The sequence below is a fragment of the Sylvia atricapilla genome, chromosome 1, assembly GCF_009819655.1.
Source record: "Sylvia atricapilla isolate bSylAtr1 chromosome 1, bSylAtr1.pri, whole genome shotgun sequence".
Lineage (NCBI taxonomy): Eukaryota > Metazoa > Chordata > Aves > Passeriformes > Sylviidae > Sylvia > Sylvia atricapilla.
The window spans coordinates 145,855,336-145,881,701 of NC_089140.1; the positions used below are offsets into that span (position 1 = coordinate 145,855,336).

General features: G+C 37.0%; 1 protein-coding gene across 2 annotated transcripts in view; it reads right to left on the reverse strand.

The window, feature by feature from the left end:
• Positions 1 to 26,366, reverse strand: part of ZFAT (zinc finger and AT-hook domain containing) — an 82,687-nt gene that overhangs the window by 50,777 nt on the left and 5,544 nt on the right. For both annotated transcript variants that reach the window (XM_066336492.1, XM_066336501.1), the window contains exons 2-4: positions 21,209 to 21,379; positions 15,447 to 15,707; positions 5,989 to 6,162 (exon numbers count right to left, since the gene is read on the reverse strand). In XM_066336492.1, the coding sequence (XP_066192589.1) occupies positions 5,989 to 6,162; positions 15,447 to 15,707; positions 21,209 to 21,379 (606 nt within the window). The remainder of the gene's footprint in view (positions 1 to 5,988; positions 6,163 to 15,446; positions 15,708 to 21,208; positions 21,380 to 26,366) is intronic.

Below are 26,366 nucleotides of genomic sequence, written 5' to 3' on the forward strand. Positions count from 1 at the left end.
GACATGGGCACGAACTGGGGCGGTGACAGTGTCCTCGTAAATCCTTAGTTTATTAGCCAGGACACCCACCTTGTCCTCACCTTCTCTCCATTGCAGTGTTGCCAGGTAACGCGAGTACATTTCTGGTCCAAGCCGTGCAAATCTCAACCACATCCGTGATGTGCACTGGACATCATCTGGGCTCTTAGGAAATCTCTCATCTTCTGCAAAAATGATCTCCAGCACAGCCAATTCCCTTAGGCATCGGATACCTTGTTCTATTGTGTTCCATTTTCCTTGGTGCACTAGGAGGTCTTCTTTACAAAGGTATCTGTCTTTCACACTTGTTAGCAGTCGCTGCCAGAGGCTGAGAGTTTCTTGGGTTTTTCCAATTCCCTGGTCAATGACCACATCGCGGGACAGTGATCCCAGTTGCCTGGCCTCAGTTCCATCCAGAATGGTGTCATTGGCTGCAGCATCCCAGATGCGGAGCAGCCAGGTGAGGATGGACTCGTTGGTCTGACGGGTGAATTCCCTTCGCAGGTCACGCAGCTCACCCAGAGATAGAGAGCGGGTGATGATCTCTGTCTCTGTCTCTTCAGCTGAGTGCGAAGGTCCTGCTCCATCCTCGTCAGTCGCTATGCGGACTGATTTGCTCCTTGATTTCTTCTTCTGAGTGGTGGCAACTGCTACTGGTTTAGGCTGTTCCGGTTCAGTGACGGTTTGTGTGGAGATGCTGACAGCACTTTTGGTTCCTTTTTCCTCTGTGAGAGTCTGTGTAGTCGTCGATGTTATTGCTTTGCTTCTTTTTACCTCTTCTACTTCTTTAAGAACATGCTCCAACACACCATGTAGTGTTTTGATTCTAAGCATGGTGCGGGCCGTACAGAGAAAACCAAGCAAGACTAACAAGAACATCATGCTGTCCTTGGCATCCAGAGGGTACTCAATATTTTCAAAAACTGCTGTGTCCTTCCTGAAAAGCTGGAAAAAATCATTCTTTACTCCTCCCCACAGGGGCTGGGTGAGATTGTTGAGGCTCCAGACGTAGCATCCTAGACTAGAACAAGAATACAAAACTGGGTATATATTCTGAATAATGTTCATTGCCTCAGATTTTATCAAGCAATTGACATAATAGACCAGTAAAGCAATTTTAGTACCATATCCTGGTCTATGCAGGAGCATTAATGCCGGCAGATAGTGCCCCACGTTTGGAAAAATATAGAGAGATAGGTATAAGACACATGTAAGCATGTTGGGCATCATAACAGACAGGTGTCCTCAATAAGATTGTAATTTCTGACTTCTCTTATTGCCTCTGCCCCACGTTGGGCGCCAAAAATATGTTGTGGTTTAAAAACAAACCAAGTAAGAGGCTCTAAGTCAGAAATAAAATTTAATGAGAAGAAAAGGAAAATAAAATAGAATAAAATAAAATAAATACAAAAAGAAAAACCAGTGACAGAGTCAGAATACAACCTGATCAGGGTGATGGAAACAGTCCAGACGAGGTGGTCTTCTTGAAACAGAAATCTTGTAGAAAGGTCTGGTAGCTCCAGTCCTCTGGGAATCCAGTGGAAGAGGGCTGCTTCTACTGTCCCAAATCCCAGCTTATATCCAGGTGAGAATGCTTGGCTCTTCCCCATGGGCGGAGCATCTCACAATGGGATGATGAGTCATGGAAGAGAGCCTTAATGGCCCATTAAAGAGAGAGATAACGCCCGGAGGGAGTTATCTCTGAGTCATGCAAAAGGCATTGATGGGCCATTAACTGAAGATGGTGATAGAATACACCCTAAACTACAACCCAGGACACCACAATATCCTGTGAAATGTGCTCCAAATGTGTGTGATCCATAGTAAAACAGTTCTGCAAGTCAAATCATCAGAAATCAACCCTACCCATAATCCCAGAGCTCTCCTTGCAAACCTATCCCTAACCCTCAAAATAAAGCTAAAAGAAAAGCAAAAAGGACCATTTAATATTTGTGTAGGTTAGGTCACCCTGAGGTTGAGCACATTTTAATTTAGACAAAAATAGACACAAAGACCCGTGTATTGGAGGACGAAGATCTCCCCTTTCACCAGATCTGAACAAAATCATTCTGGAAACCCATGATAACATAAACACCTGCTCACATTCGGAGGGGAAAGCTTTTATTTTCTTAACCTTGCCTAAATCAGTATTTGCTTTAAGTCAGCATAAGGGTAGCATCTTTTCTCTGGCCTTCCATTCAACTACATGTTGGTGATGCCTAAGAAGTACCAGCACAGGAGCTCATGAAGAGGATTAGAGAGGGGATCTACCTAAAATCTGCATCATATCTCTCCTTCTGCAAATACTTAATAATTAATTTTCTAGTCTGTTTTACTACAGAAGTGCATCAATAGGCAGTGATCCAAAGGACAGAAAGCTGGGGTTGGAGAACAGCACTTGCCTGTGACAGCAGTCTGTACTTACTGACCAAGAGACTTTGAAAAGGGTAGTCCCAATCCTTCTCCTTTCCCCAGGAGGGTCACTTTGCCTGACATTGAATCCATTCAGATGTGTCATAAACCCACAACCATCATTCCATGGGCTACAGAACAGAAATTATCTTAAACAAAAAAGACTGCTATCAGCTAAAAAGACTGCCACCAGTTAGTAAACTAAGTACAAGAATAGCAAGCAAAATTACATTCTTTTACTTCTTTTCCACTGCCCAAAAATTTCGATGGAAGAAGGAACTAAGTGTTCATAGATTACAGATAGAATCTTCTCACATAGTTGCACAAGAACTCAGCTGGACTTTTATGGATAGTGGAAATCAGGGAGAGAAAAGCCTTCATGGTGTTGTATTAAGAATTTGTAGTTGAAAAAAAAAAACCCAACTCCTTTAGAAAACAAAAAATAATTTTTTTCAAGAAACTGGATATTTCATGCTATTTTTGTATTTCTTGAAAACAAACAAACAAACAAATAATCTACCATTGACCATCTTTACAGGAACTTAAAATGAATCTCCTAGGAACAAGCTAAGTCTTTAAAATATTACAGAATTTACATAAAACAATAATTTAAATGTTCATATCTCTCCTGAATCAAACCAACTGACCATGAAAAATAAATTGGTTTTAGACACCTTGATAATTTACAGAATTTAAATATAGGAAATAAAATACATTAAAAATCCAGAAGATGGAATACTCGGCTGAATTTACTCACTTTTTCTTAAAAAAAAACTATTAAGAAAAGTGCCTGCCATTCAAAACCATTTTCAGAAGTGCGTGTAATTGTAGTTATTCCCTCTCTTAATTGTGATGCTTACAAAATACTGTCATGCGTTTGATCTGATACCTTGGTGTGCTCATGAACTCTGCACTCCTTCTCTGCAAGGTCCCCCAAACCCTCCACCATGGAATCATGGAACGGTTTGGGCAGCAAGGGACATTAAAGGTGATCTAATTCCAACCTGTCCGCTGTGAGCAGAGCCACCTTCCACTAGACCAGACTGCTCAGAACCCCATCCAACCTGGCCTTGAACACTTCCAGGGATAGGGCATCCCCAAATCTCTGAGCAAACTTTTTCATGCCTTATCACCCTCACAGTGAAGAAATTCTTCCTACAACCTAATCTCAACCTACCCTTTTTCAGTTTGAAGCTATTTCCCCTTATCCTATCACTCCATGTTCAGGTGCAGGACCTTGTGCTTGGCCTTGCCCTGCAAGAGCTTTGCACAGGCTCACCTCTCAAGCCCATCAAGGAACTTCAAGGCCCGCACTAAAAAAAAAATCTACAACTTTTCTTCAAACTGTATTTACTCTGTGGGTTAATGGCAGCTTTCATATTTCTATAGCTGTAAATCTATTACCTTTCATATTCTTCCCAAGAAAACATTACAAAAGAGGAACACCAGAAAAAATCAAAGTTACCCAAATGTCCTTTCTGGGAAGCTATAAACTGACTGATTCTGTTTGTTCCAAGGGATTTTGAAGAAAAAAAATTAGTCACAATCTAAATTATATAAAGCATTGTCTCAAACCTCATGAGCGTTTACTGAAATTACAGCAAAGTGTTAATGCAATACTTCTAAAAGACTCTTTTATTTATGAGGCAAAAAAACCAGTCTGAGTAGTTCCTTAATACTGGAATAAACTATATTTTTTAAATTGTCATCTTAAATGTTCCAACAAAATTTTTACTGTAATGGACACAAAATATTTCCATGCACCCTCACAACTAGGTAACAGGTGGGTACAGATTGTTAATGCTTGCAGAGAAGGGACTAAATTCAGATAGTGCTTAAGGACCTTTAAACTTTATTTTCAACTTAACTTTACAGATGGTCTAGTACACAGAAAGCAGAAGAGAAGGGAGAACTATTTTATCTATTTATAATCTTCAACAGCAGTCTACAGCAGTAACTCATTTCTTCAGCACATGATAAATCTGCAGAAAAATGACTATGAAAAAGACTGTGAAAACTCTCTATTAAAAACTCCAGACATTTAAGTATTACTGAGAAAGAGGAACTGTATAAGAATTTCTAGTGACATTAAGATGCAGCTAGATTGTGGAAATTAATGGAAAAAAATAGAAGGAAAATCAATGAAAAATAAATTAAGCCATATTTGCATTAAATGAAGTATTTTTCCTTTGAATCTTTAGAGTTAATCCCTTCTATCATATCTTTTAGAATTTCCAAATTTTGAAAAGTTGGGTAACAATTCATAACTTTTTGAAGAGTACTGACTTTTTTATTACACATAATTTAGCTGGAAACTTGAATGCCATAAGATTATTAATTGTCAGTCAAATAGATAAGAGGACCTTTAAAAAATGCTGCAGGTTCATACTTGACCATAAATCCTTTTGGCTCATTAAAGCCTTCTGAATTTTTGAATGTGCTATGCCCAAGTACCTCCAAAGTTTAAGTTATTTTACTATTTTGAGTACCTCAAAAAGCATATGTGAAAGAAAGCCAAACATTTGGTAGCCTAAAGAAAAATTTTATTAGGTAGTAATTAAGGCAACAATATCCACTAGATCCTCTCCTGCATCACATGCTTCCTACATCTGTTTCATTATCTATATTCACTATTATTTCATTTGCCTTTTTAGGCAGGTTTGGAAGGAAATGGATCTTGAATTGCATTATCCACCATGTCTTTCCTTCCCCTCTTGGAAATTCTTCTAATCCTTGCCAGAAATGTAAAGGTCTAAGATAAAAACTCTTACAGGGTGCATAAAATTTAGCACCGGGGAGGGGAATCTCCAGTTATCGCTCTTTCCAGAAGCCCTGAGGAAGGGAGGTTTGTCAACATCCACAAAGCAACACCTAAAGGACCCCACTTACACCTCCTTGAGCCCCTGAACCAGCACATCACAGATGTCAATATCAAAAGCTATTAACAACACAGAGAATCCTGCTAGCTTTCAACCCAACAGCAAAATGAAGACCTTAAAGTTGTTCTGTTATAAGCAAAACAAACACTCAGAAATGTTAGCGGTAATGAAAAGGAGAACAATAAAACTACAAACTTGAAAATAACGCACAAAACTATCAAAAAGGGATTCTGACAGTCACTGGTAAATGGTTAACAACCAGTTAATGGTTTATATAAACAGTCAAATGCAAATGTAGTTTCAACTGAATTGTTTGAAACCTCTAACCATTATGTATATCTTGATTTTCAAATATATAAACACTTTTCTGTTCTTTGGTTAATGTTGTATAATTTTCTTCTTTAGAACTATTCAGAGACTAAACATAACTGATGCTAATACAGTAACTGAGGTTAACTACAGCCAGGTCCAGCATTTCTGGTACCTATGTAGAAACGCGATTAAAGTTCTACAATTATGTAGCTGCCAGATGCAGAGATTCTGTATCAAGATAATCACATAATGCTAAATATTTTTCATACACTAAATATTTTAAGCAATGTGGTCTTAGACCAATGAGTATTTCATACAGTGTCAGCATAATTTAAAAAATTATTATAGAATTGGCGATTTTGATTACCTGGAATAGTTTCATGGGCTGTCAAAACCACACTTATAATAGGATTTTTAGCTCCTGAAATCTGTTCAGTCTCCTTAGTTGATGCTGTTTTCTCTGTTTTCTGAACTCTGGGCCTCTTGGGAGTTTTTTCTCGCTCGTCTTCCTTCCTGTCAAGGTCAACGTCAGAATCATTACCTAAAGAGCAAACATCAAAAAGAAGGTAACTATGTACAAAAGCAATGCAGGAAACACCATCACTAACACTGCAAGAACAAATGGGGAGAACATTTATGCTACAGTAGAAAGAAAGACATTGTAAAAACAAGACGTGTTACATGATTCCAAAAGGGGAACTTTCCCCCCTCTGTTTCATAAATCTAGTATGATACTTATACAAACAAAGAAAACAAGAGAGAAAAAAAAATCAGTATTTAAAAAACTAACTCTAAAAAATGTGTTTCTAAATTCATTCACATTATTGTGGATTTCTGTGAAAATGCTACAAAATTTGTCAAAGTTCTCATGATTTTGCAATGAATGAACAATTTATTTTTCTCTTTTCCATATTTAATTGTTCTGACAATCTTAGGATTATTTATTTCAGGACCGGCTTCATTATCAATCTTATTTAATGAAAAGTCTTTTGACAATCCCTTTGGTTGAGACCTTCTTCCTCTCCCGTTATTGTAAACCAACAGCCAGAAACATAATTTCCTTTTTAGTGTTGACTCAAGAATAACTGGCGTTCAAGATAGTTTTTTGGGCCAATCTAAATCCCAACATGCAACTCCTTGTTTTGAAGGCCTGCACTTCCAAACCATTCCCTGTTGCTATTCAGAATGCCTTCAATCTCCTTAATTGGATAAATTTTCAACCTGTTAACTAGAAACTCACACAACACTTGTATGCAAAACACTCCTATGAGATAAAAATTAATAGCCAGTAATCAGCTGATTTCTTTCTTAAAGCAAATGAGGAATTCCTTTACTGAATTTCTAAAAAATAAAAATAAAAGTTAAAAAACAAACAAACAAAACCACCCAAGAGACAAATAATTATCAGCATAGACAAAAACCAGACAACTATTAAGTGTATACCAATAAAATTTCTTATATGAGATGATGTGTTAGAAGATGCCGACAAGAAAAAACAAAGTCAGCAAATTAAGGCATTATGCAAATGTTCCAGAAGCAATGAACAAGGAAAGAAGAATCTAATGGAAGAAAATTATAAGTAAATCCAGTGAATTTTTCTTTTTTTTTTTCCTCTCTCAATCTACATTGGCTGATTCAATCTCCAGAGTAATTCATTCCAGTAAGAGCCAAGCTGTAGTGTGTCCAGACTTGTTTCTGACATGCAATCAGCAGAAGGAGTGAAAAGATAGACAACATGAAAGTGGCTGTTTTAATTCCAGTACCATTTTGTAAATGCTCAGCTGAGATTGAAACAAAGACTGTCTTTGTGGCCTGACTGTAATGGAGCAAAGGTTTAAAGTGTCCTGGCTGCTCTTTACAAAAATGAAAGACACAAGCAGGAGCTCAAGCAGCATGGATAGGGCTGATCACATAACCTGTATAAACCACAGTTTCTTTAGCAGACACAGAACCAGAAGGAAACAAGGTGTGCAGGAAAATGTTTAACTTTCTCAGGCATCCTGAGATGGAAATCTGTATGCTGACAACTGGCAGTGATTTAATATTAAACTGTAAGCCTGAAATTCATATTTAAAATCTCCAGAATGAGGAACAACCACAAAGCAAACTGAATTCAAACACAGCCAGCCATGATTCTGCCCAACTTCCAGCTCCTCTGCATGGAGAGCAGCACTTTTCAGCACCTAATAATGATTTCTTCAATTTCATTATAAAATTTCCTTGATCTATGCCTCTTCTCAACTGGGTTTTTCTCTGTGGACTTCTATGATTTTAGAAAATATTGCTGCTTTATAGGTATAAAGAGTTTCATAATGTCCCCATTTAACTCCTTAATATAGTTGAAAATTATTCATTTATACTAAAAGCACATAGTTCTAACCCTGATATTTTTCTGCAATACTTGAAAGGGATATATGAAGATAAAGAAAAATGCCCTTCAAACAGAACCTGCTTGTGCAGCGGTTTCTTTTGGTGTGCTGAGGAGAGGTGGAAGGAAACAGTCAGACTCTATCTTACAGGTCTTTACCCACCTTGGTGATTCTATGAAACAAACACATTTTCACATTTCCTTCATTAAACAGCCTCTGCTAGTTTATTAGCAAAAATAAAATGAATCATCACAAATTTCTCAGCAGGATATGGTTAGCAACACAAGAAAGTCTTCTCATAAAGAATTAGAATTCACAGAATCACACAATAAACTGAGTTGGAAGGGACCCACAAGAATCAGGGAGTCCAACTCCTGGCCCTGCCCAGGACTGTCCCCAAGAGCCACACCATGTGCCTGAGAATGTAATCTGCTTATTGAATTGTTTCCCTGAGAGTACTTCACATACTGGGTTAATTACTCTGCTTTTGTTCTGTGGGCAGTAAGTAAAATTGAAAAGCAACAGGAAAAAAACCAGAAGATTTTATATACCTACATATATAGGCATATTTTATATACCTATCTATACTATATATAGATTTTTTATATATTTTATATATACAGACAAAATATGCTTTAGCTAAAAGAAATCTAGAACCCTATAGTGGAATAAAAGCTCTGATGAAGAGAACAGAATTTTCTCCACTTCACTAGGGATCATGTAATTCCTAGTAGTTACATGAACAGAATCCAAGCACCTTATTCCTAAACTCTCCTTTCTAACCCTTAGAAAGATTTTAACCATTAATCAGTTTAATGAGGAGGTAAAGTGGCTGAAGACAAATAACAAAACCATTTATTACCTTTTAATGTTAATATGCAACTCTATTAACTTTTAAATATTGGAATTCTACCAAAACAAGGAGAACCATAGATTTGAGTTTGTCTGTGACTCATGTCAGTGAATAACTATGACCACAGTAATAAACCAACAAATGTTTCATATTATTTTTCTTTCCTGATGTGCTCTGTCAGGCAGATCAGTTTGGCAGTTCTTTCAGTCTAACCAAGGGTCAAGGCAAAGAGATGTTTTACAATAAATACTGCTGACTGTCTCCCTGCTTTCAGAAGAGACTACAAATACTATTTTAAAAGACTTAAAAAAATATACAGAATTGCAATATAAAAATATTTCTTTGCTAAAATAGTGCTGTTTCATATGCATAGAATATTTGTGCATGCAGGCTGAGCACTAAAAATTATGGCCATACAAAAAAAATTTTCATCCAAAACCCAAAGTTGGCAAGTACTTCAAACAAAGAATCTCAAGTGCCTATATGACTAAAATATCTCAACTTTTTCCATATGAGCTGAGAACACCCAGCCCCTAACAGGAGGACTATATCCAGTATGAGCAAAGGTGTGAGGAAGCTGAGTGCCATGCAATCTCAGTTAACACAAAAAAAGCCCACACATAAATTGGTGAGAAACAGCAGTGAGGAAACTCCACTGATTTCCTGATCATATATCTGCTGCTAGTGCTGAGGATCTGTAAGAACATTTTCACCATCACATGATACCTGATCAAAAAACCAAAATATCATCTCTTTAAAGTGATCTATTCTGATACTTAAATATTAAAATTTATTCACTAATTTGATGCATGTTAGTGGCAGTAGCTCCATTCTACCCATCTGAGAGAAGAAACATCTTCCAGAAAAAAAATCTTGATAAGCAGCTGGGGTGCATACACTGCCAACACTTTTTGCTACAGAGAGAACTATTTTGTGGTCTGTGTGTAACCAGAGACTTAAAAATCCTTCAAACCAGTACTCCTTATCAAATTACCAAATGAACAAACACCTTAACTCTTAATGACAGGTCCTGAACACTCTCTACGTGAAAAAAAAAAACCTCACCCTGTAGTGGAAGGTGTGCTTTAGGAAAGGATTAAAAGGGAGACAAAAGTATGTTTTAATGAAAAAGAGCTTCAACTTTGACCACAGGGTTCAAACAGCCTTTCTATAGTATGTGACCATCTCATCAGTATTTAGCTGCCTTTCTGGAAAAAATTCCTACACTGCTAGGATCATGGATTAGAGTGCCAAATAAATGCTTTGTCCATCTCAACTAGGAGAGTTCTGCTGTATAATAACTATCATGGGTTATAAAGGAACTATATTTTATTATATGGATGAATTATATTATATGTATGATTTTAATATGATTTGTGAGAAAATGGAATATATGCCACTTGAATAGCTAAGCTAAGTTTCTCCAGGCAGTAAAAGCCTTTGCTTGCTCCTGAACAGGTTTGTTTAGACAAACTGTCTCACTCTGCAGCTCCTTTGCTAAGCAGTCAGCTCAGCACTTTGTCAGCTGGCACCTGGATCCAACAGACGGACGACGTGACCTCCCCTCCCCAGCGTCAGGCATGTCAAACGCCGGCTTGTGTTTGTGCAGGAAACACAACTGAGCTGCCTCTAACACGATTAAGAAATGGTCATGTGTGTTCATCAGCAAAGCTACTGCCAGCTCTGAATTAATCAGGGCTTCCAGGGTCCCATCGAACTGCATCCTTCATGTGTTCCATGATTCTGTTGGAGTCATTAATTGGAGGGACTGCTCTCAATTTACGCTTGGATGTACAACATTTCACAGGCATAGCTACACAGTCTTAACGGGCATGTTTTTAAACTACTCTTCATTCAAATTACTAATTTTTAACCTCTAAAATGTGGTATTTCATAGCAGCAGGAGAGCAGCTTGGAAAAAAGAAAAGTAACACAGGCAATTGTTTTTTCTGCAGAGAATGACATCCTACTTGCAGAAAGAATTAATTTAAATTAGAACCCAGGTGATGGCAAAAACATTTTAAACTTAGGCCAAAACTGACATCTTTAAGATATATGTAGGCTCCCACTTCAGTAGGACTGAATGGTTCATCCCACAGAAGGGACTGTAATCTGTCTTCCACCCAAACACTATTCCCTGGCCATTAAATGTCCTCTCTTGTATCCTGCCAGCCAGATCCAAGTCATTTGCCAGAAATGCTCATTTTGTTTAACCAAAAAGAAACAGAAACAAGTGTACACACAGTTTGGTTTAAAAAACAGCAATTTGCTTAGGCAAATAAGCCCTCTATGAAAAAGTGTATTTACTAAGAAGGTACATGGGCAACTTGGAAATACAGTGGACATTTTGTAATCCTGTGCTGTACTGGCTTTGTGTGGCAATTATTTTGGTAGCAGGGGGCTACAGTTTGGCTTCTCTGATGGAGATTTGGGTTTATTCCTCATTATCCTGCTCTGATTGGACTGGTAATAAATTAGTTTCCCCAGGTAGTGTGTTTTTCCTGTAATGGTAAATGGTGAGTGATCTCTCCTCATAAGCCTTTCATTATATTTTCTCTTTCTAGTCCAGCTGAGGAGCTGCTTTCTGGGCACCCTGGAGTCCAGGCAGGGCCAACCCTCCAAATTTGAAAAAAGTAATTTCTTTTTTTTTTTTTTTTTTTTTTTTTTTTTTTTCCTTTTCCTTATCTTTTAGTGAATGGGCCCACAAGGTGAAGGCAATCATTATGCTTTAAAGGATGAAACTAGATGCACAGAGGATGTCAGTAACCAGTAAGGCCTGGTAACTCTGAAAAGAGCAGGAGAACTATCAAGGAGTCACAGATCTCAGAGATGAATGCAGATCACTAACTACAGAAGCAAGGAACAGTAGAACACTGCATCTACCAGTTATTCCACTGACCAATACATGTGCAGTTTCAATGAAGTTTCAACTAGAGTTTTCTAATGATTTATTTATTTTCAATGTCTGTTATGCTAGGGATTTCAGCACTTTTCTTGTCGACCTATAAAAGACAGAAAGCATTTTATTACTTGGAAACTTCTATGAATATTTGAGCTGCAGGTCAAAACATATATTAGATTTCTCTGAATAGAGACTATCATACATAATAACTATATATATATCTTTTTAATATTTTCATGCTTAGCATATTTTAGCAATATCCAAAACATTATTTTGGTCACAAATATAAAATACTGCATCATATGAGCTGCTATGAAGCAAGTTAACTCCATTGCAGCCAGATACAATGCAAAGTGAAAACATTTGATTATTAACCAGATGTCCACAGAGTGCTAAGCATTGCAAGAAGTTAAAAACATGAGAAAATGGTATAAACTTTAAAACTACAGAAACATCTCAGAAGCATTACAGATAAAAGTAATTTCAAGCTGGAAAATACACAGATAAAAGGGAAAAACCTCAACTTATACGTACTAGGTAAAATGTCAAAGACTAAGTGCGAAGAACCTGCAGCCAAAGGTCCTTGTGAATTTTAGCCATCTATTTTGAACTGTCTCTGACATGCAGAAGCATATATTATATTTCTGGAAGATTCAAGGACCTTCAATGAAATCTTCCATCCAGCTGTATGAAAATTTGCAACAGTAGATTCAAGAAAAAAAAAATCTGATAAAATGATGGGTTCTAAATTGACTCTTAAGAGTACAAGAAAGGTCTGTCTATATTTCTAAATATGTCCCTGAAAACGTAAGTTTAATAGTAAGCAGGAGTCAGAAAAATCAACCATAATATAAAGGAAACATTAGGAAAAGAGCAGAACAGCAAAAAACCCACTTCATGCCACAGTATGAACAAGGGCTCTGCAGAAAGATCTGGACATGCTGGATCAATGGACCGAGGCCAACTGTGTGAGGTTCAATAAGGCAAAATGCCAGGTCCTGCCCTTGGGTCCCGACTGCTCCATGCCGTGCTCCAGGCTGGGAGCAGAAGGGCTGGAAAACTGCCTGGCAGAAAAGCACCTGGAGTTGTGGGTCAACAGGGGCTGAACATGAGCCAGCATGTGCCCACCTGGGCAAGAAGGCAAAGGGCCCCTTGGCTTGTATCAAAATTAATGTGGCCAGCAGGATAAGGGCAGGGACTGTTCCCCTGTACTCAGCACTGGTGAGGTCACACCTTGAATCCTGTGCTCAGTTCTGGGCCCCTCACTACAAGAAGGACACTGAGGGGCTGGACTGGGTCCAGAGATGGGCAATGGATCTGGGGAAGGGTCTGGAGCCCAAGTATGAGGAGCAGCTGAAGGAGCTGGGGGTGTTCAGCCTGGAGAAAAGGAGGCTCAGGGGAACCTCATCACTCTACAACTGCCTGAAAGGAGACTGCAGCCAGGTGGGGATCAGCCTCTTCTCAACGGACAGGATAAGAGGAAATGGCTTCAAGTTGTGCCAGAAGAGGTTTAGATTAGATACTAGGAAAATTTCTTCATTGAAAAGATGATCAACGATCACAACAGGCTGTGCAACAAGTGGTGGATTCAGCACCCCTGGAAGTGTTCACAAGGTCTGTGGATGTGACACTTGGGGACCTGGTTTAGTGATGAACATGGTCATGCTGAGTTAACAGCTGGACTCGATGACCTTGGATGTCTTTTCCAAACTTACTGATTCTGTGACTATTATGTCTCTATAATGTTCCTTAGACAGGGAACATACTGTTCTTGTCCATTCCACAGAGTTTTGAGCTAATGACTGTATTCAAACTTTCTAAGAGGAAAATAATAATGTACATGCTACTTTATCTACATATTGAGAAACTGGTAAGTTGTCTCAAACCATTTCATATGATAAATCCAGAAGTGAAAAGTTTTCCTGTGATGGGACAGTAATCAGTAGACGACTGACAGCTGAATTTCCGAGATATATTCCAAAGAAGAATTATGTCTTCAGGATAAAACCAGCCCCCAATAACTTCACAATTTGCAATCAAGATAGAAAGCTTCCAAAAATTGGAACCCTTTATTTTGGTGACCCCAACTCATTTGTTGCTTGACTGTTTGACTTTGCTTGACTGCTTTGTATTTACCAGGGCATAAACAAAAAATATTTTATCTGCCCAAAACTGTGGCTATTTTCTTTACAAAGAAAGCAAAGGATAAGCAATTTAGTGTGGAAAATTTCCCAGTGTGTTTTGTAGAAAAAGCAATAAAGATGGGATTTAGGAGCTCTAATGAGCTAACAGGTCAAGAACAGGTAATTTGAGTTGATACTTTGACCTGCAGTTTATTTTAAAAGGACATTAGAAAGGGTGACATTTCTAAAATAATTCAAATATTAACACTGGACCTAGCACATACAAACAGCAGAGGGCATGGACACTTGGGATGTCAGAGGTGAGACAGCTGGAGTAACTGTAATTTTGTGTAGTTGAAAAATTGTACCACTGATGACAGCAAAATATAACCAGGTGCTTTATCACATCAAGAGTTGCTCTGCTCTATCAACATATTCTAAGCTTATTTTAATTAAGCTTTGCCACAGAAGTTAAGCTTTACATATCAATGAAAGTAAAATAGTCATACTAGTTGTGTATAATCATGACAGACTAGAAAGAGTAACAAAACAAAAGAGAAAAAAAATCAATGGCTAATTTTGTCTACAAGCAGAATCCACAATATTATACCGAGCAACTGTAGCAAAAGCAAAACCTGAGCTTTACCATCAACACAAAAAGTCAAGGAAATTGTTGAATTACTTGAATTTTAGCATCAACAAAAGGTTAATCTCAGATAAGGTTAAGGTAATTTGGACTAAGTTATTGCTTTGTATGTATGTGACATTCACCTCAGGGAAAAGTTAAATAGACAGGTAGAGGAGCTGATTATTGTATGTCCCTTCAACTACTCTACTCTGAACAAATATTCACTGTTGTCTTTTTAAACAGATTGGGGTTCAAAACCCCAGGCCAAGGAGTGTTTAAGACACCATCTGGACAATGCCCTTAGCAGCAGTTTAACTTCTGGTCAGCCCTGAATTGGTCAGGCAGTTGGACGAGATGGTCACTGTAGGCTCCTTACAACTGAAGATAATTCCATTCTGCTCTGTTCTATACTAAAAATTTGAGAGGTTGAATATATCCAAATCAATCTTAAAGCTAAATTTAAACACTGAACTCTCCTATGCCAAAGACAAACATTCACATAAACCTTTGTTTGAGTTTGAGATTATTTTTTATACAGTAACAGAAGCCATCCAGAAATGCAAACTCAATCAAAAGAAGAGAACAGAATTCAGGTTTCCCAAGTCACATGATAGAAACACCTGTACAGGACCATTCTTCCTCACCTACATGTGATACTCACCTGCATGGCCTATATCACTTCTCACTGAAAAACAACCCACTTTATGACAAAAAGAACAGCTGCTAATGCAAAACAAGCATTCAGGGAGTTGTAAGACAGTCATTACTGTAATAAACATTTTGACCACTTTTAAAGAAGTTTAAATACCTTGTCTAAGTTCAGTTTTGCTTTTTTGTGCTTCATGGAACAGACAACTCCACTCCATTTAAAGCCAGCACTGGGGATTCCGAGCCAGGTCTCAGGGTAGGGAGCAAACTGCTTCAGATATTTGTGCTGGGTGTTCTCTTACCTCCATCTCCTTCTTCTTCCCCTTCATTTAGAACAATAATGCAGATGTGTTTAGTCAGCTGACGTGTGTTGGAGAATTTCCTATTGCATTTCCTGCATTCCAGGCTGCCTGGTGAGACTTCAGATGGTTCTGGGCCTTCTTCTGTCGCAGCTGGAGTCTCTTTGCTTGGAACAGGGTTATTTTCTGCCACATCTTCATCCACACAAAACTTCTTAGTGGACCCTTTTGGTCTGCCTCTTTTCCTCTTTGCTACAAGAAGCTCTAGCAAAGAAAATGAAAGTAAATTAATTAAATTCCATTAGCTAATTAGCTAATATCTCTCTGATCTTTGAAAAATAGGTGCCTCAAATGAAGTTTGAGAGAAATTATCCCAAAAGCTGAAAAAAACATTAGCATCACACACACATATTTCAAGCAGTGGTATTTGCTGGCATTGTGTTATTGAGATCAGCAGATGTCAAAGTGCCACAGTTTTACTTAATTACACTGCAAGCACTCTTCTAGACTACACTATTACTCTATCAGCATATTTATTCTTCAAAATTGTTCTACTGTGCTTTAACACTACAAAAAGACTTTGAATTTCAAAAATTTTTAAATAAATTATCCAGGTATTGAGATGTAAGCAGAGAAAAACAAATTATGTTTAAGAAACAAAATCTCATTGTCCTTTAAATATAGTGAACAATAACTCTCTAATATTTTCTGTTGATTGGTTCTTGATTGTCAGCACTTTCTAGCCAAAAGCTGGCATAAAAAATTGTTGGTAACAAATAAATTCCAGAAGCCATGCAAAAAAATGTTTCCATAATTAAAATCAGAAGTCATCCACAATTTCTAATGAATACAATAAAATTTCACATTTCCATATTTCTGTAAAGGAAATATTGATGAAATCCATGACATGCAGTGCACAGAAATGAATGACAACATAAATTTTATTTCCTGCTTAAGATTTCTCTCATCACTCCTGCAGAATCACAAATACTGATACACTGAGACTTGACAATGTAGAAGTCTGAAAAACCATGAAAAGAGAGAATATTTAAAAAACCCAAACCACAAAAATTTTTCAAGCACAGGTGCCCAAAGACCTGATGGAATCGGTTGATTTAGAGGATATGGAAAAATAAATGACCTAAGGAATCCTAAAGGAAGATAATGCAGGAGAACAGGAGAAAGTAGCATAGTGTTATTCATAACCTATTCAGCATTTCCCTAAAACATACCAGGCAAACAAAACTCCACGTTCAGGGATCACAGCTTTGAGTTAACCATGTAATTACTATCAAAAGAAAAATAAGGCATCCTGTCCACTTAGAGTGACTGAATACCTGCCTGCTTAAATAAATGTAATAAAACTGTCAAAAAACCTTACTATGAATGGGAAAAAAAACCCAAACAACTGTTTCCCATAACTTTTTTCAACCCTCCACCAGTGTCCTGAACTTTCATGCTACCCTAGCAAAAGAAATTTTGTCAATTTTCAGCCAAAAAGAAAGGGGGGATTTCAGTGCTCTCAAAACTTCTCTTTGCTGCCATTCATGCTATTTTTATATCCATCCATCATATCAATCACTATTTGGGTTGAAGAAATTAACAAAAATTAGAACAAACCCAACAACAATTCTCTTTACATTAACCCATCAAAAGGCCACAGTTTGCTAACTGTCCAACATGAGGAATAGAGATGTGGATGCTGGTCAGACTACTAGAAAACAGTTAAATCCAAAGATTGGAAGAATGAATGCAACCACCATATTCTCTGTGTATGATATTCTTTTCATACTTTTACAATACAATCATCAGATAACAAAAAGAAATTATGAAAAATCAGGTCAAAGAGATGCTTCTTCCTGACTGTTTTAGTGCAAATTTAACGAAAAACATAAACAGCACTTTCACATTAAAAAATTTAAACAAAATCTTGCACGCAAGTGGAAATGTGAAAACTGCTCCTTTAGATGGCTGGTGATAGAACCTCTGCTATGGCATACAAAATTGCAGTTCTTAGCACTGGGACTAGTAAATGTTTCCACCAGTAGAAGAATTTACAGCAGTTCTCAAGCATTTAAAAGGTTTGGTGGCAAGAGGCAGGCAGCAACAAACACAGGAACAGAAGGGCTCATGTGAGCAACTGATGCATCACCAGAACTTCTGAGGTTTGTCACAGTCATTTCTTTTCCTTGCTCCTTGGTTTCCTTTTTTCCAGAACAGAGCTTATCTCAAGCTAGAGTTAACAATGCCAGAATTAAATTTTTAATGAGGCACATAACCACAAATTACAGCTGTCTCTCTACCCAGCTTGCCCCCAGTGAGCTCTTCACACTGCATTATACAAATTCCAGCTCAAACCACCTAAGATCAACAACACACAGTAATTTAATAGTAGAACATTGTCATTCATCTGCCAATACATAACTAAGGTAATCAAATATTGCTTGTTAGAAAAAAGAATCTATTTAACTGCTAAAAAAAAGCAGTAAATAAATAATAGAAAAACCCTATCACTTATTTCAATGATGCTTAGTCATAAATAGAAGCTTTAAATTGGTCATTATAAAGATTTTGAATTTAGATCCTGTTCCCTCAAGAACAACTTAGTTGTTTCTGGGGATTTTGCTCTCATTACAGAATGACTGAAACCAATCTTTATGCTGATTGCTATTGGATGAGCAATGGCAAAATCCATGGAAGACATTCTTTGCTATGCTGTATAATTATGTACTCAAAGATATAAAAAAGACACTTCAAAAAGTGAGAAATGAAATAAACTGTGTGTCTATTTTTATACTGTTCCTTCATAGGAATTGTTCACATAAGCTTCTCCAAATCAATCTATTTAATACAAAAAGTTTGTCAGAAAATGCTTGTGCAAGTGTCACTTAAACCTCCTGACCATATTTTAACAGGCTGATGCATTATGCAACATGAATCCTTCCTCAGATGTCAGTATAAAGAGCTCACATTTCATCAGCCACAACAGCACAGGGCTGTATTCAGACTCTTCTGCACATGGTGTCACACAAACACATGGATACAAATCTCATCCCCAGCCTTATTTTGTTACTGTTCTGTGTTTGTATCAGGGCATCTGCAGCACCTCCTGTCCCTCAGGTGAGTGCTGACTCTGCCTGCACCCTGTGTTCAGGCAAGGGTGAGGCTGATGCACACACCATGGTTTTAAGTGTCCTTAGTGAGCTGCACTCCTTGGAGGAAATTATGATATTCAGACTGCAACTTTTTAAGGTTTCCAACAGAGCCGTGCATCCCATAATCCAGTACAGCCCGAAACAAGCAACAATCCATCAGGTAGTGACACTATGAATAGATCAAGCCAGGGCCATTGATGCTGTCCCACAAATCCTCACCAATCTGACTAGAAATAAGCAAAAGAAAACTGAGTTTCAATAAGTACTTTGAAGGCAATGGAGATCATTGTGAAGAACTATAAAAAGCCCAAGGCTAAACTGAGTATGAATGACTACAATTACCAGGTAAATACCTGTCATGTCCCAAAGAAAGATGTCACACTACAGTGCTGGACAAGACGTGACCTGTGCATAGATGTGTAACCAACATCTCCCACTTGGTCCCACTTGATAAAAAAATTTTAACATGGTTGTATCAAAATGTTTAGGACAAATCAACTCTAAATAGATCATGGCTTAATGATGGGAAAGTAGCATGACTAAACAAAATTCAGCAGAGAGCACTGTAAATAAAACAACAGTTTTTTATATGCCTAGCACTTTACTTGTCCTCAGTACTTATAAAGTCATCAATTTATTACTCAGGCAGAATAAAGAGCTCCATTAGCAACTCAGCATTCACTCTTCTATACCAATTGTAGGGTAGTTACTGTATTTACCAATACTTGGAAGAGAAATTACACTTTCAAAGGACAAAAAGATGTTCACCTACAAGTCACCAAGTACTAAAAGTTGTAATTTCTAAGACTGTCATTTACCAATTACCCCTCCTTTCAATGACAATACTGAATTACTACAAAGACTGGTTCACTGAAAAATAATTGTGCACTATAAACTTTCTAAGTTTCATCTGCTGCAGATTCCATAGCAGGAGGGAACTGCATAACTGATGCTTTGAAAGAACTCTTTCCAAATCTTATGTTCAACTGCAGAATACCATATTTTTTAAAAAAACAGAACACAGAAAATAATTCCATGGGACTTCAGAACCATCTTCTCCAATCAATCTGTCTGATAGGAAAAGAGAAATGCTAAAGAATGTCTAGAATATGACTTGAAAATTCTGGAAAAATAATTTACCTTGACATTCTTATAACCTGAAAAGGTAGCACCATATGAACACATGAGATGAATACAAGTATTCACCAAGAATAATGAGAAAGGTAAATTATGAATACATAGCTTAAGGAGGTTATATTTTACATAAGATTTGCAGAGTTGTTTTCCTAAAAGCTATTTATGTCTAATTTCTGTTGCTTCAGATCATAATGGTAATGACAAAATATTCCCATAAATGTACAATGTATGCTGAACACATACAATACAGAAAGTGTGGATACTCCTAACAACAATGCAAGGGAAGTTTACAGAAGAGTCTTTTTACTAAAATGAGTAAGGATATGACAAGGTACCAGTCTCATTGTGCTCGGAAACATACGTAGTGAAGAGATAACAGCAAACCAAGATTTGAGAAAGGAAAATGCATTCTGCATGCCCAAGGAATTAGTTCTGTATATAAAAATAAAATTAAAATGATATTTTGAAAACTGATTCGAAATTTATTCAACATCTTCTGATACATTGGTAATTTTGGGCATTGTGTGAAATAATATTTTGGTGAGATTTTTCCTCATCTGAGGAGACAGCAGCTCTAGTGAAATACTACATGATCATTATTAGAAATACCTTCTTACATTGATGAAGTTACATAACTACTGAATTATTGCTGGTAAATAAACAAAGAAACATCACATACATATGTTAACACCAAAAAGAATCTTACATGTATGATATTAGAGAGCTGTTGATCCATAAGCACAAAATCCAGAAATGATGGCTGAAAAATTCTAGTATTTGTGTAAAACAAGAGATTTGGCAACAATATAAATACATCACTCATTAACGGCATAAAAGAAGATAAAAAGTCTGAATTATTTTTAACACATTGCTAATATTCCAAAGAATGACAGTTATGATCTGTTAAAAATGGAATGGAATGAATTTAACTTCTTCCATTGCACAGTAAAATTTTTATGTGTAACTAATTCAACCTCTGATTGCTTTATTTACCAGCATAACTATGAAAACACAGTTATAAATTATGAATTGTGCCACTTTCTTTTTGGAATAGAACTTTTAACACTACCTGAATCACAGCAAACTAGTTAGAGAACTCAAAAAGGACACCGAAGCCTCAAGACACACTGTATCACCCATGGTGTCCTGATTGCTTTTCACTGCTGCTAGACAATCTTCCCACTGCTACTACAGTGCTCAGATTAAAGCTCTAGGAAGCAAAATTTGCTATACTTGACACTGAAAAATAATGAACCCATGTCATCACTCCCTAAGACCCACTGAGTTTATCCGTATCTGTCATGTGATCTATTCTGTGCTGAATGAAATTTGGGGTGGCAGTTGTACAGTGCTCATTATAAAAACAAACTGTGGGAAACCATTCCATGCACAATGCAGAGTCATCACACCACAGGTTTTATTAAAGAAATATGCAACACTGAAAATTACATTCCTCTCAATTTATGAATGTACCTTCTCCATCTTTGCTTGTGTTTGTGGGCACTGTTAGAGGCTGGAGAGGAATAACGATGTCATCCACACTGGTCCCCTCCTCTGTGTGTTTCTCAGAGACATGAGACAACAGCTCAGACTTATTCGGTGAAAATAAGTTACAAAGCTTACACATGAAGATGGAATGGATCCCTGAAAAACAAAACAAAACAAAACAAAACAAGTTTAAAAATAAGGAATTAGTGTTTTCAAATGTAAGTTATTTATGTTACCGTGAGTTACTGGGATTTTGGTTCAGTCAACATAATAACTATATTTTACTTAAGACACATAACAGGCAGCAATGAGGTGAAATGACTAATGTTATATCACTAAATGAACACATTCATAATACATCCCCAAATAAATTAATTTAAGAAATGGGTAACTTCTTAGCTAGATCCTTCTAGGGCAAAAATTTTCTTCTGGTTGAACTCTTAGAAATGTTTTAACATGACACAAAAGGAAGAACAAATTAAGACCTTTTTTCTCTTCCAGCCTCAAACATCACTATAATTTTATTTATTTTCAAACACAAGGTAAAATTATATGTAAACACAACACCCTCATCGAGTTCCATGAAAAGTTACTGTGGATGTAAGAAAACCAAATAAACAAACAAATCTACCCCTTCCCCTCCCAAAAAGATCCCCTAAACAAACTAAAAACCTTCAAAGCAGCAGGAACAAATGAAAAATGTCATTAAAACTCCCCCAGTCAATGCTTTAAACAGAAATTTGACACAAGCTTTTTAAGTGAAGCTTAGGGGTTTATTTAATTCACAAGTACTTGAAATGTGATGTGAAAGCAAAGCCTCAAGAAAGTAAATAACAAAAAAGAAGGAATAATACAATCCCAGATTAAAAAAAAAAGATCAAGAATTTTGGCCAGAGAAATTCAGAGGACTTTGTTTTCTAACACTGCAGTCTTTTGGTTTAATGGTTGATTTTTGAAGAGTCCCTACTCCCTTCCAGGTCCAGTGAAACCAAAAATCAACCAGCAACCAATTTTAACAACACACTTGTTCTTGTGTATGAAGTTCTGGCCCAGAGATTGGTTTCAATTACTATTCTCTCTCCACCTCCCTATGGAAAATTGGGGACATAAACCCACTGAAACGAAAGCGGAACAAGCAGCACTTCAAAAGGTACAAATCAAACCAGAGATCACTGGGTAAGTACAGAAATAAAGTGATAGTTTGTGATCTTTGGGATGAATCTGGGGATAAGAGAAGAGGAAAGCTGCATTTTGGGACCTATTTTTAAAACAAACCTAAGCACTCCCCTACTCAACAGTATTCCACTTCCTTCAAGACCCACTAATTATATGGCTCCCCCCCGCCCCCCCCAAAAAAAAAAAATCTTTATTTAAGGTGTCTTTCTTACAGGTATTTGCACTTGAAATGTAACAAAAGGAAAGCTCAAAACTAACAGGCAGGCTATGCCTTCGTCTCTTTCAAAACATCTCTGAAAAAACAACTCCAATACTGCTCCTGTTGTTCGAAATAGCCTCTTACTCCATACAAGCAGCTATGTAAGTGAATGGTACAACCAGCACGTTCTTAGGACCTCAGCTGGGTTCCTTCTCAGGCATTCTGCTGTCTTGAGCACACAGGTATTTCTGTTATGATTACAGTATGTTGAAATGTTCCTTTGAACTAGTTCTCCTCTAGTTAGCATTATTCTTTCTTTTTTTAAGGGCATGAAGCCTGTTATTGACCCAGCAGATAGCAACTCCTTAAACATAAACACAAAATAAAACCTATGAACATTCACCTAAGCATTTAACCAATCGAAATTCCACTGTTTAGCTGATATTTCTGTTATTTGTCACTGTTTTTGCTTCCTGACCTGCTGGCTGTTTTCCCTACAAGTTCAGGCTCAGCGCTTTGTGCCGTGTCTCCTCCTCCAACAACTGCAATCAGCACTCACACACCACTTTATCTCTCCTCCCAGTGAGGACTTGGGGAGGGGCAGAAGAGCAAGAAGAATCCCCAGAAACCTCTGTGGGTGTTTAAAAGTGTTTGATTACCAAGGCCACCCAAACCCAGAAGGGAACAGCACAGGCGGCATAGCATAGTGAGTGTCAGTGAAGGTGGAGGAAGGACCAGGAGAACACACAGAAGATGCACAAGCTTCACACAGAGGTGAGATAGAAACCAAACAAAGTAAAAGAATTATTTTAGGAAGAATGTCTGGAAAAGGAGGTCAGAGAGCAGAGGATAAACTCTGCTGATCACCAGACTAAATAAGTATGGAGTAAGCAAACAATAATTGATTATGCAGTTGCTAATTAGGCAGTGTAGCAATAAAGCAATGAATTATAGTCAATTAAGTGTAAAAATCAAATGAGGGGTAAGTTAATTAACTATGCATGGAATCAATGACTAATTAGTGGATAATTAATTATGTAGGAAATCAATGGAGCAATTAATTAGGCACCAATTAAATATGCGGATAAAGAAAGGAACAGTAATCAAGTATGCAGGTACACAAACATCAGGAAATTCAGCCAAAACCAATCTGGGACATTCTGTTCACTAAACATGTTTGTGGTAATTCATTATCTTCAGTTTGCCCTTATAAATCGTGCTAAATATACACTGAAATAAATAATACCAATAATTTTCTTCTTAATTGACGATGTAGAAAATTGAGTCATAACATAAGCGAAGCCTTTTTTTCTAATTCCTCCAAAACCCTCAGCACATTGCTTAATTAGTAAGGTTTTTTTGGGTTTTTTTTTCTTCACACTAAGCATATCTACAGCAAAGGGAGTTTAACAAATTGACTACTGCTAAAAAGGAGCAAGGTACAGACCAGGAAGCAGATTCCCTGATTCCCAATCTCCTTCACAAAGCATAAACCAATATCTGTCCTGTTTTGCTTTAAAGGTGGAGTGGAGAAGAGGAAAGGAGCAAGAAAGAAGCAGTGATCTTGGAAAGATCACTGAAATTAACAGTACCTTAAGGGAATCAAGGAATATATTACTGTCATATGTACTTTCAACCATTGTATGACAAAACTCAGTGCAGGTAATGAAGAATTTTAATTTTGCATAAAAAGAAAGCTCAGCGTTGTGTACTGGTTTACTTTTAATGACTACTCTTATAAGGCACACAGAGCAAGGACACAAATCTGTTTATATACATACACACCCTAAATGATTCTAATGGATCCAAAAAATTTCACCTTCCCTTTCAAAGCAGGCAAGAGTTAACAACTTTTGTAAGTGCCTTTGAAGTTCTGCAGCTGTTAAAAGGAATTAGAACTCCACAATTAAATATAAAACTAAAGAGTCATTGGATATTTGTTGGCCTGTGGAAACAGTTGATAGGATCAATAATTATGCATCTGGTCAACCATCCTAAAACACGCAGCAATGAAGTTCAGAATATGAATAATTACTTATTTCCATCTAAACTTACTGCAGAGCTGAAACAAACTTGGTTGCCTCATCACCATCAAATTCTTAACAGGAACGTTCTGCAATTAAAAACCTTATTCATCAGACTAGGACTTGGTCTTGTTGAGCTTTTTGTTTTGTTTTTCCTCTTTCTGCTGTTTCTCTACAGACATCAAGTACAATAAAAAGTGGGCACAACTATTCCATTCAAACTATTTGTTTTGTAAAAGAACTTTTCACACGCAACAGTTGAACATGTAAGATATTGAAGTGTCTAAGAATATTAAACAAGACTTTCTATTTAGGAGGAAGCAATGAAATGTGAGGTAGCAGTTATTATGAAAGCAGCACGTAAAAAGCCAATAACTTCTGTTTAAGACAAGCAACATTATTTCTTAGTAATAAAATGGTTTCAGCTGAACATAAAGAATGAGGAAATACACTAAAAGAAAGTACGATATCCTGTATTATTGTCAAATACTTTAAAAATACTTAACTTGTCAGTTCTTACTCCTCTAAGCATGTTAGAAGCTTTTCATTTTCAAAGCCATCTCAAACATCCAATATTTTCACAAACATGTGTATCTCTGATTTTTATTGCTTCACCTCCAGGACACTTGTTTGTTGGTTTTGTGATTTTTTGTAGAAATTTTTTTTGCTGTCATTGTTTTACTTAAAATGTACTTTCTAGAGACCACATAACATTTTAACCATTATTTTAATAAAGATGCTGGTATAAACTATTTTTATTTCTCTAATTTCTTAAAGAACAAAATTAAATAAATCAATACTGGTTTCTACCTATTATCTCTATTTTGATCCATCAAGAAATTATTATTCAGTATTACAGCACATCTCCGAATCAAAAGCATTATCCTTGGTAGGTGTTAAAGAAAAAAGAAGTATATAAAGACTATAAAACAAACTATTTGCTACCATTAGAACAGCAGCACCACAAGAACCCTGTGCTCAAAACTAACAAATTAATCCTACTAGAAGCAGCAGGTGGAGAATCAAAAGCTATTTTAGGGGTTCCTTCATCTGAATTAGGGCAATTCTAAACAGTAAGCAACAGTTTCTTAACTCACCAGCTCACAATGACTGCCAAAACCAAACAAAACCAACCCTCCAGAAAGCATTCAATCAAAGAAAAGGTGCCCCTGACCATGACTGTTCTCGCTCTTAGCTGCTAACTAAAATCAGGGCAATTTAATTATCATTAGTTTAGTGCCACAAACTTTATATTAACATTGAGAAAGACTGCTACAGCAATGTTGCTGTAGGATGCATTCCTACAAAAACGAAAAGATGATGTTGAAATCAATACAATCTAATATGGTTTTATGCAAAACTCAGTCATATACATTCACCATTTTTCCTAGCCAGGCTGTAAGTGAGGTTTACTCAATAACCTACATATGTAGAGGCTCTCAGCCATTGCATACAGCACTAAATTACACTGAGATTTGTGAATGTTTATGATTAAGAAATAATATAGTTTTAAATCTCTACCTTCCCTGTGAAGGTGGTGAGGCCCTGGCACAGGTTCCCCAGAGAAGCTGTGGATGCCCCATCCCTGGAAGTGTTCAAGGTGGAAAATGTCCCTGCCCATGGCAGGGTGGTGGAACTGGGTGATCTTGAAGGTCCCTTCCAACCCAAACTATTCTGAGATTCTATGATCTATACAATTAAAATATATCAGGACTGAAAAAATAGTGCACTAGTTAAAGTGCCT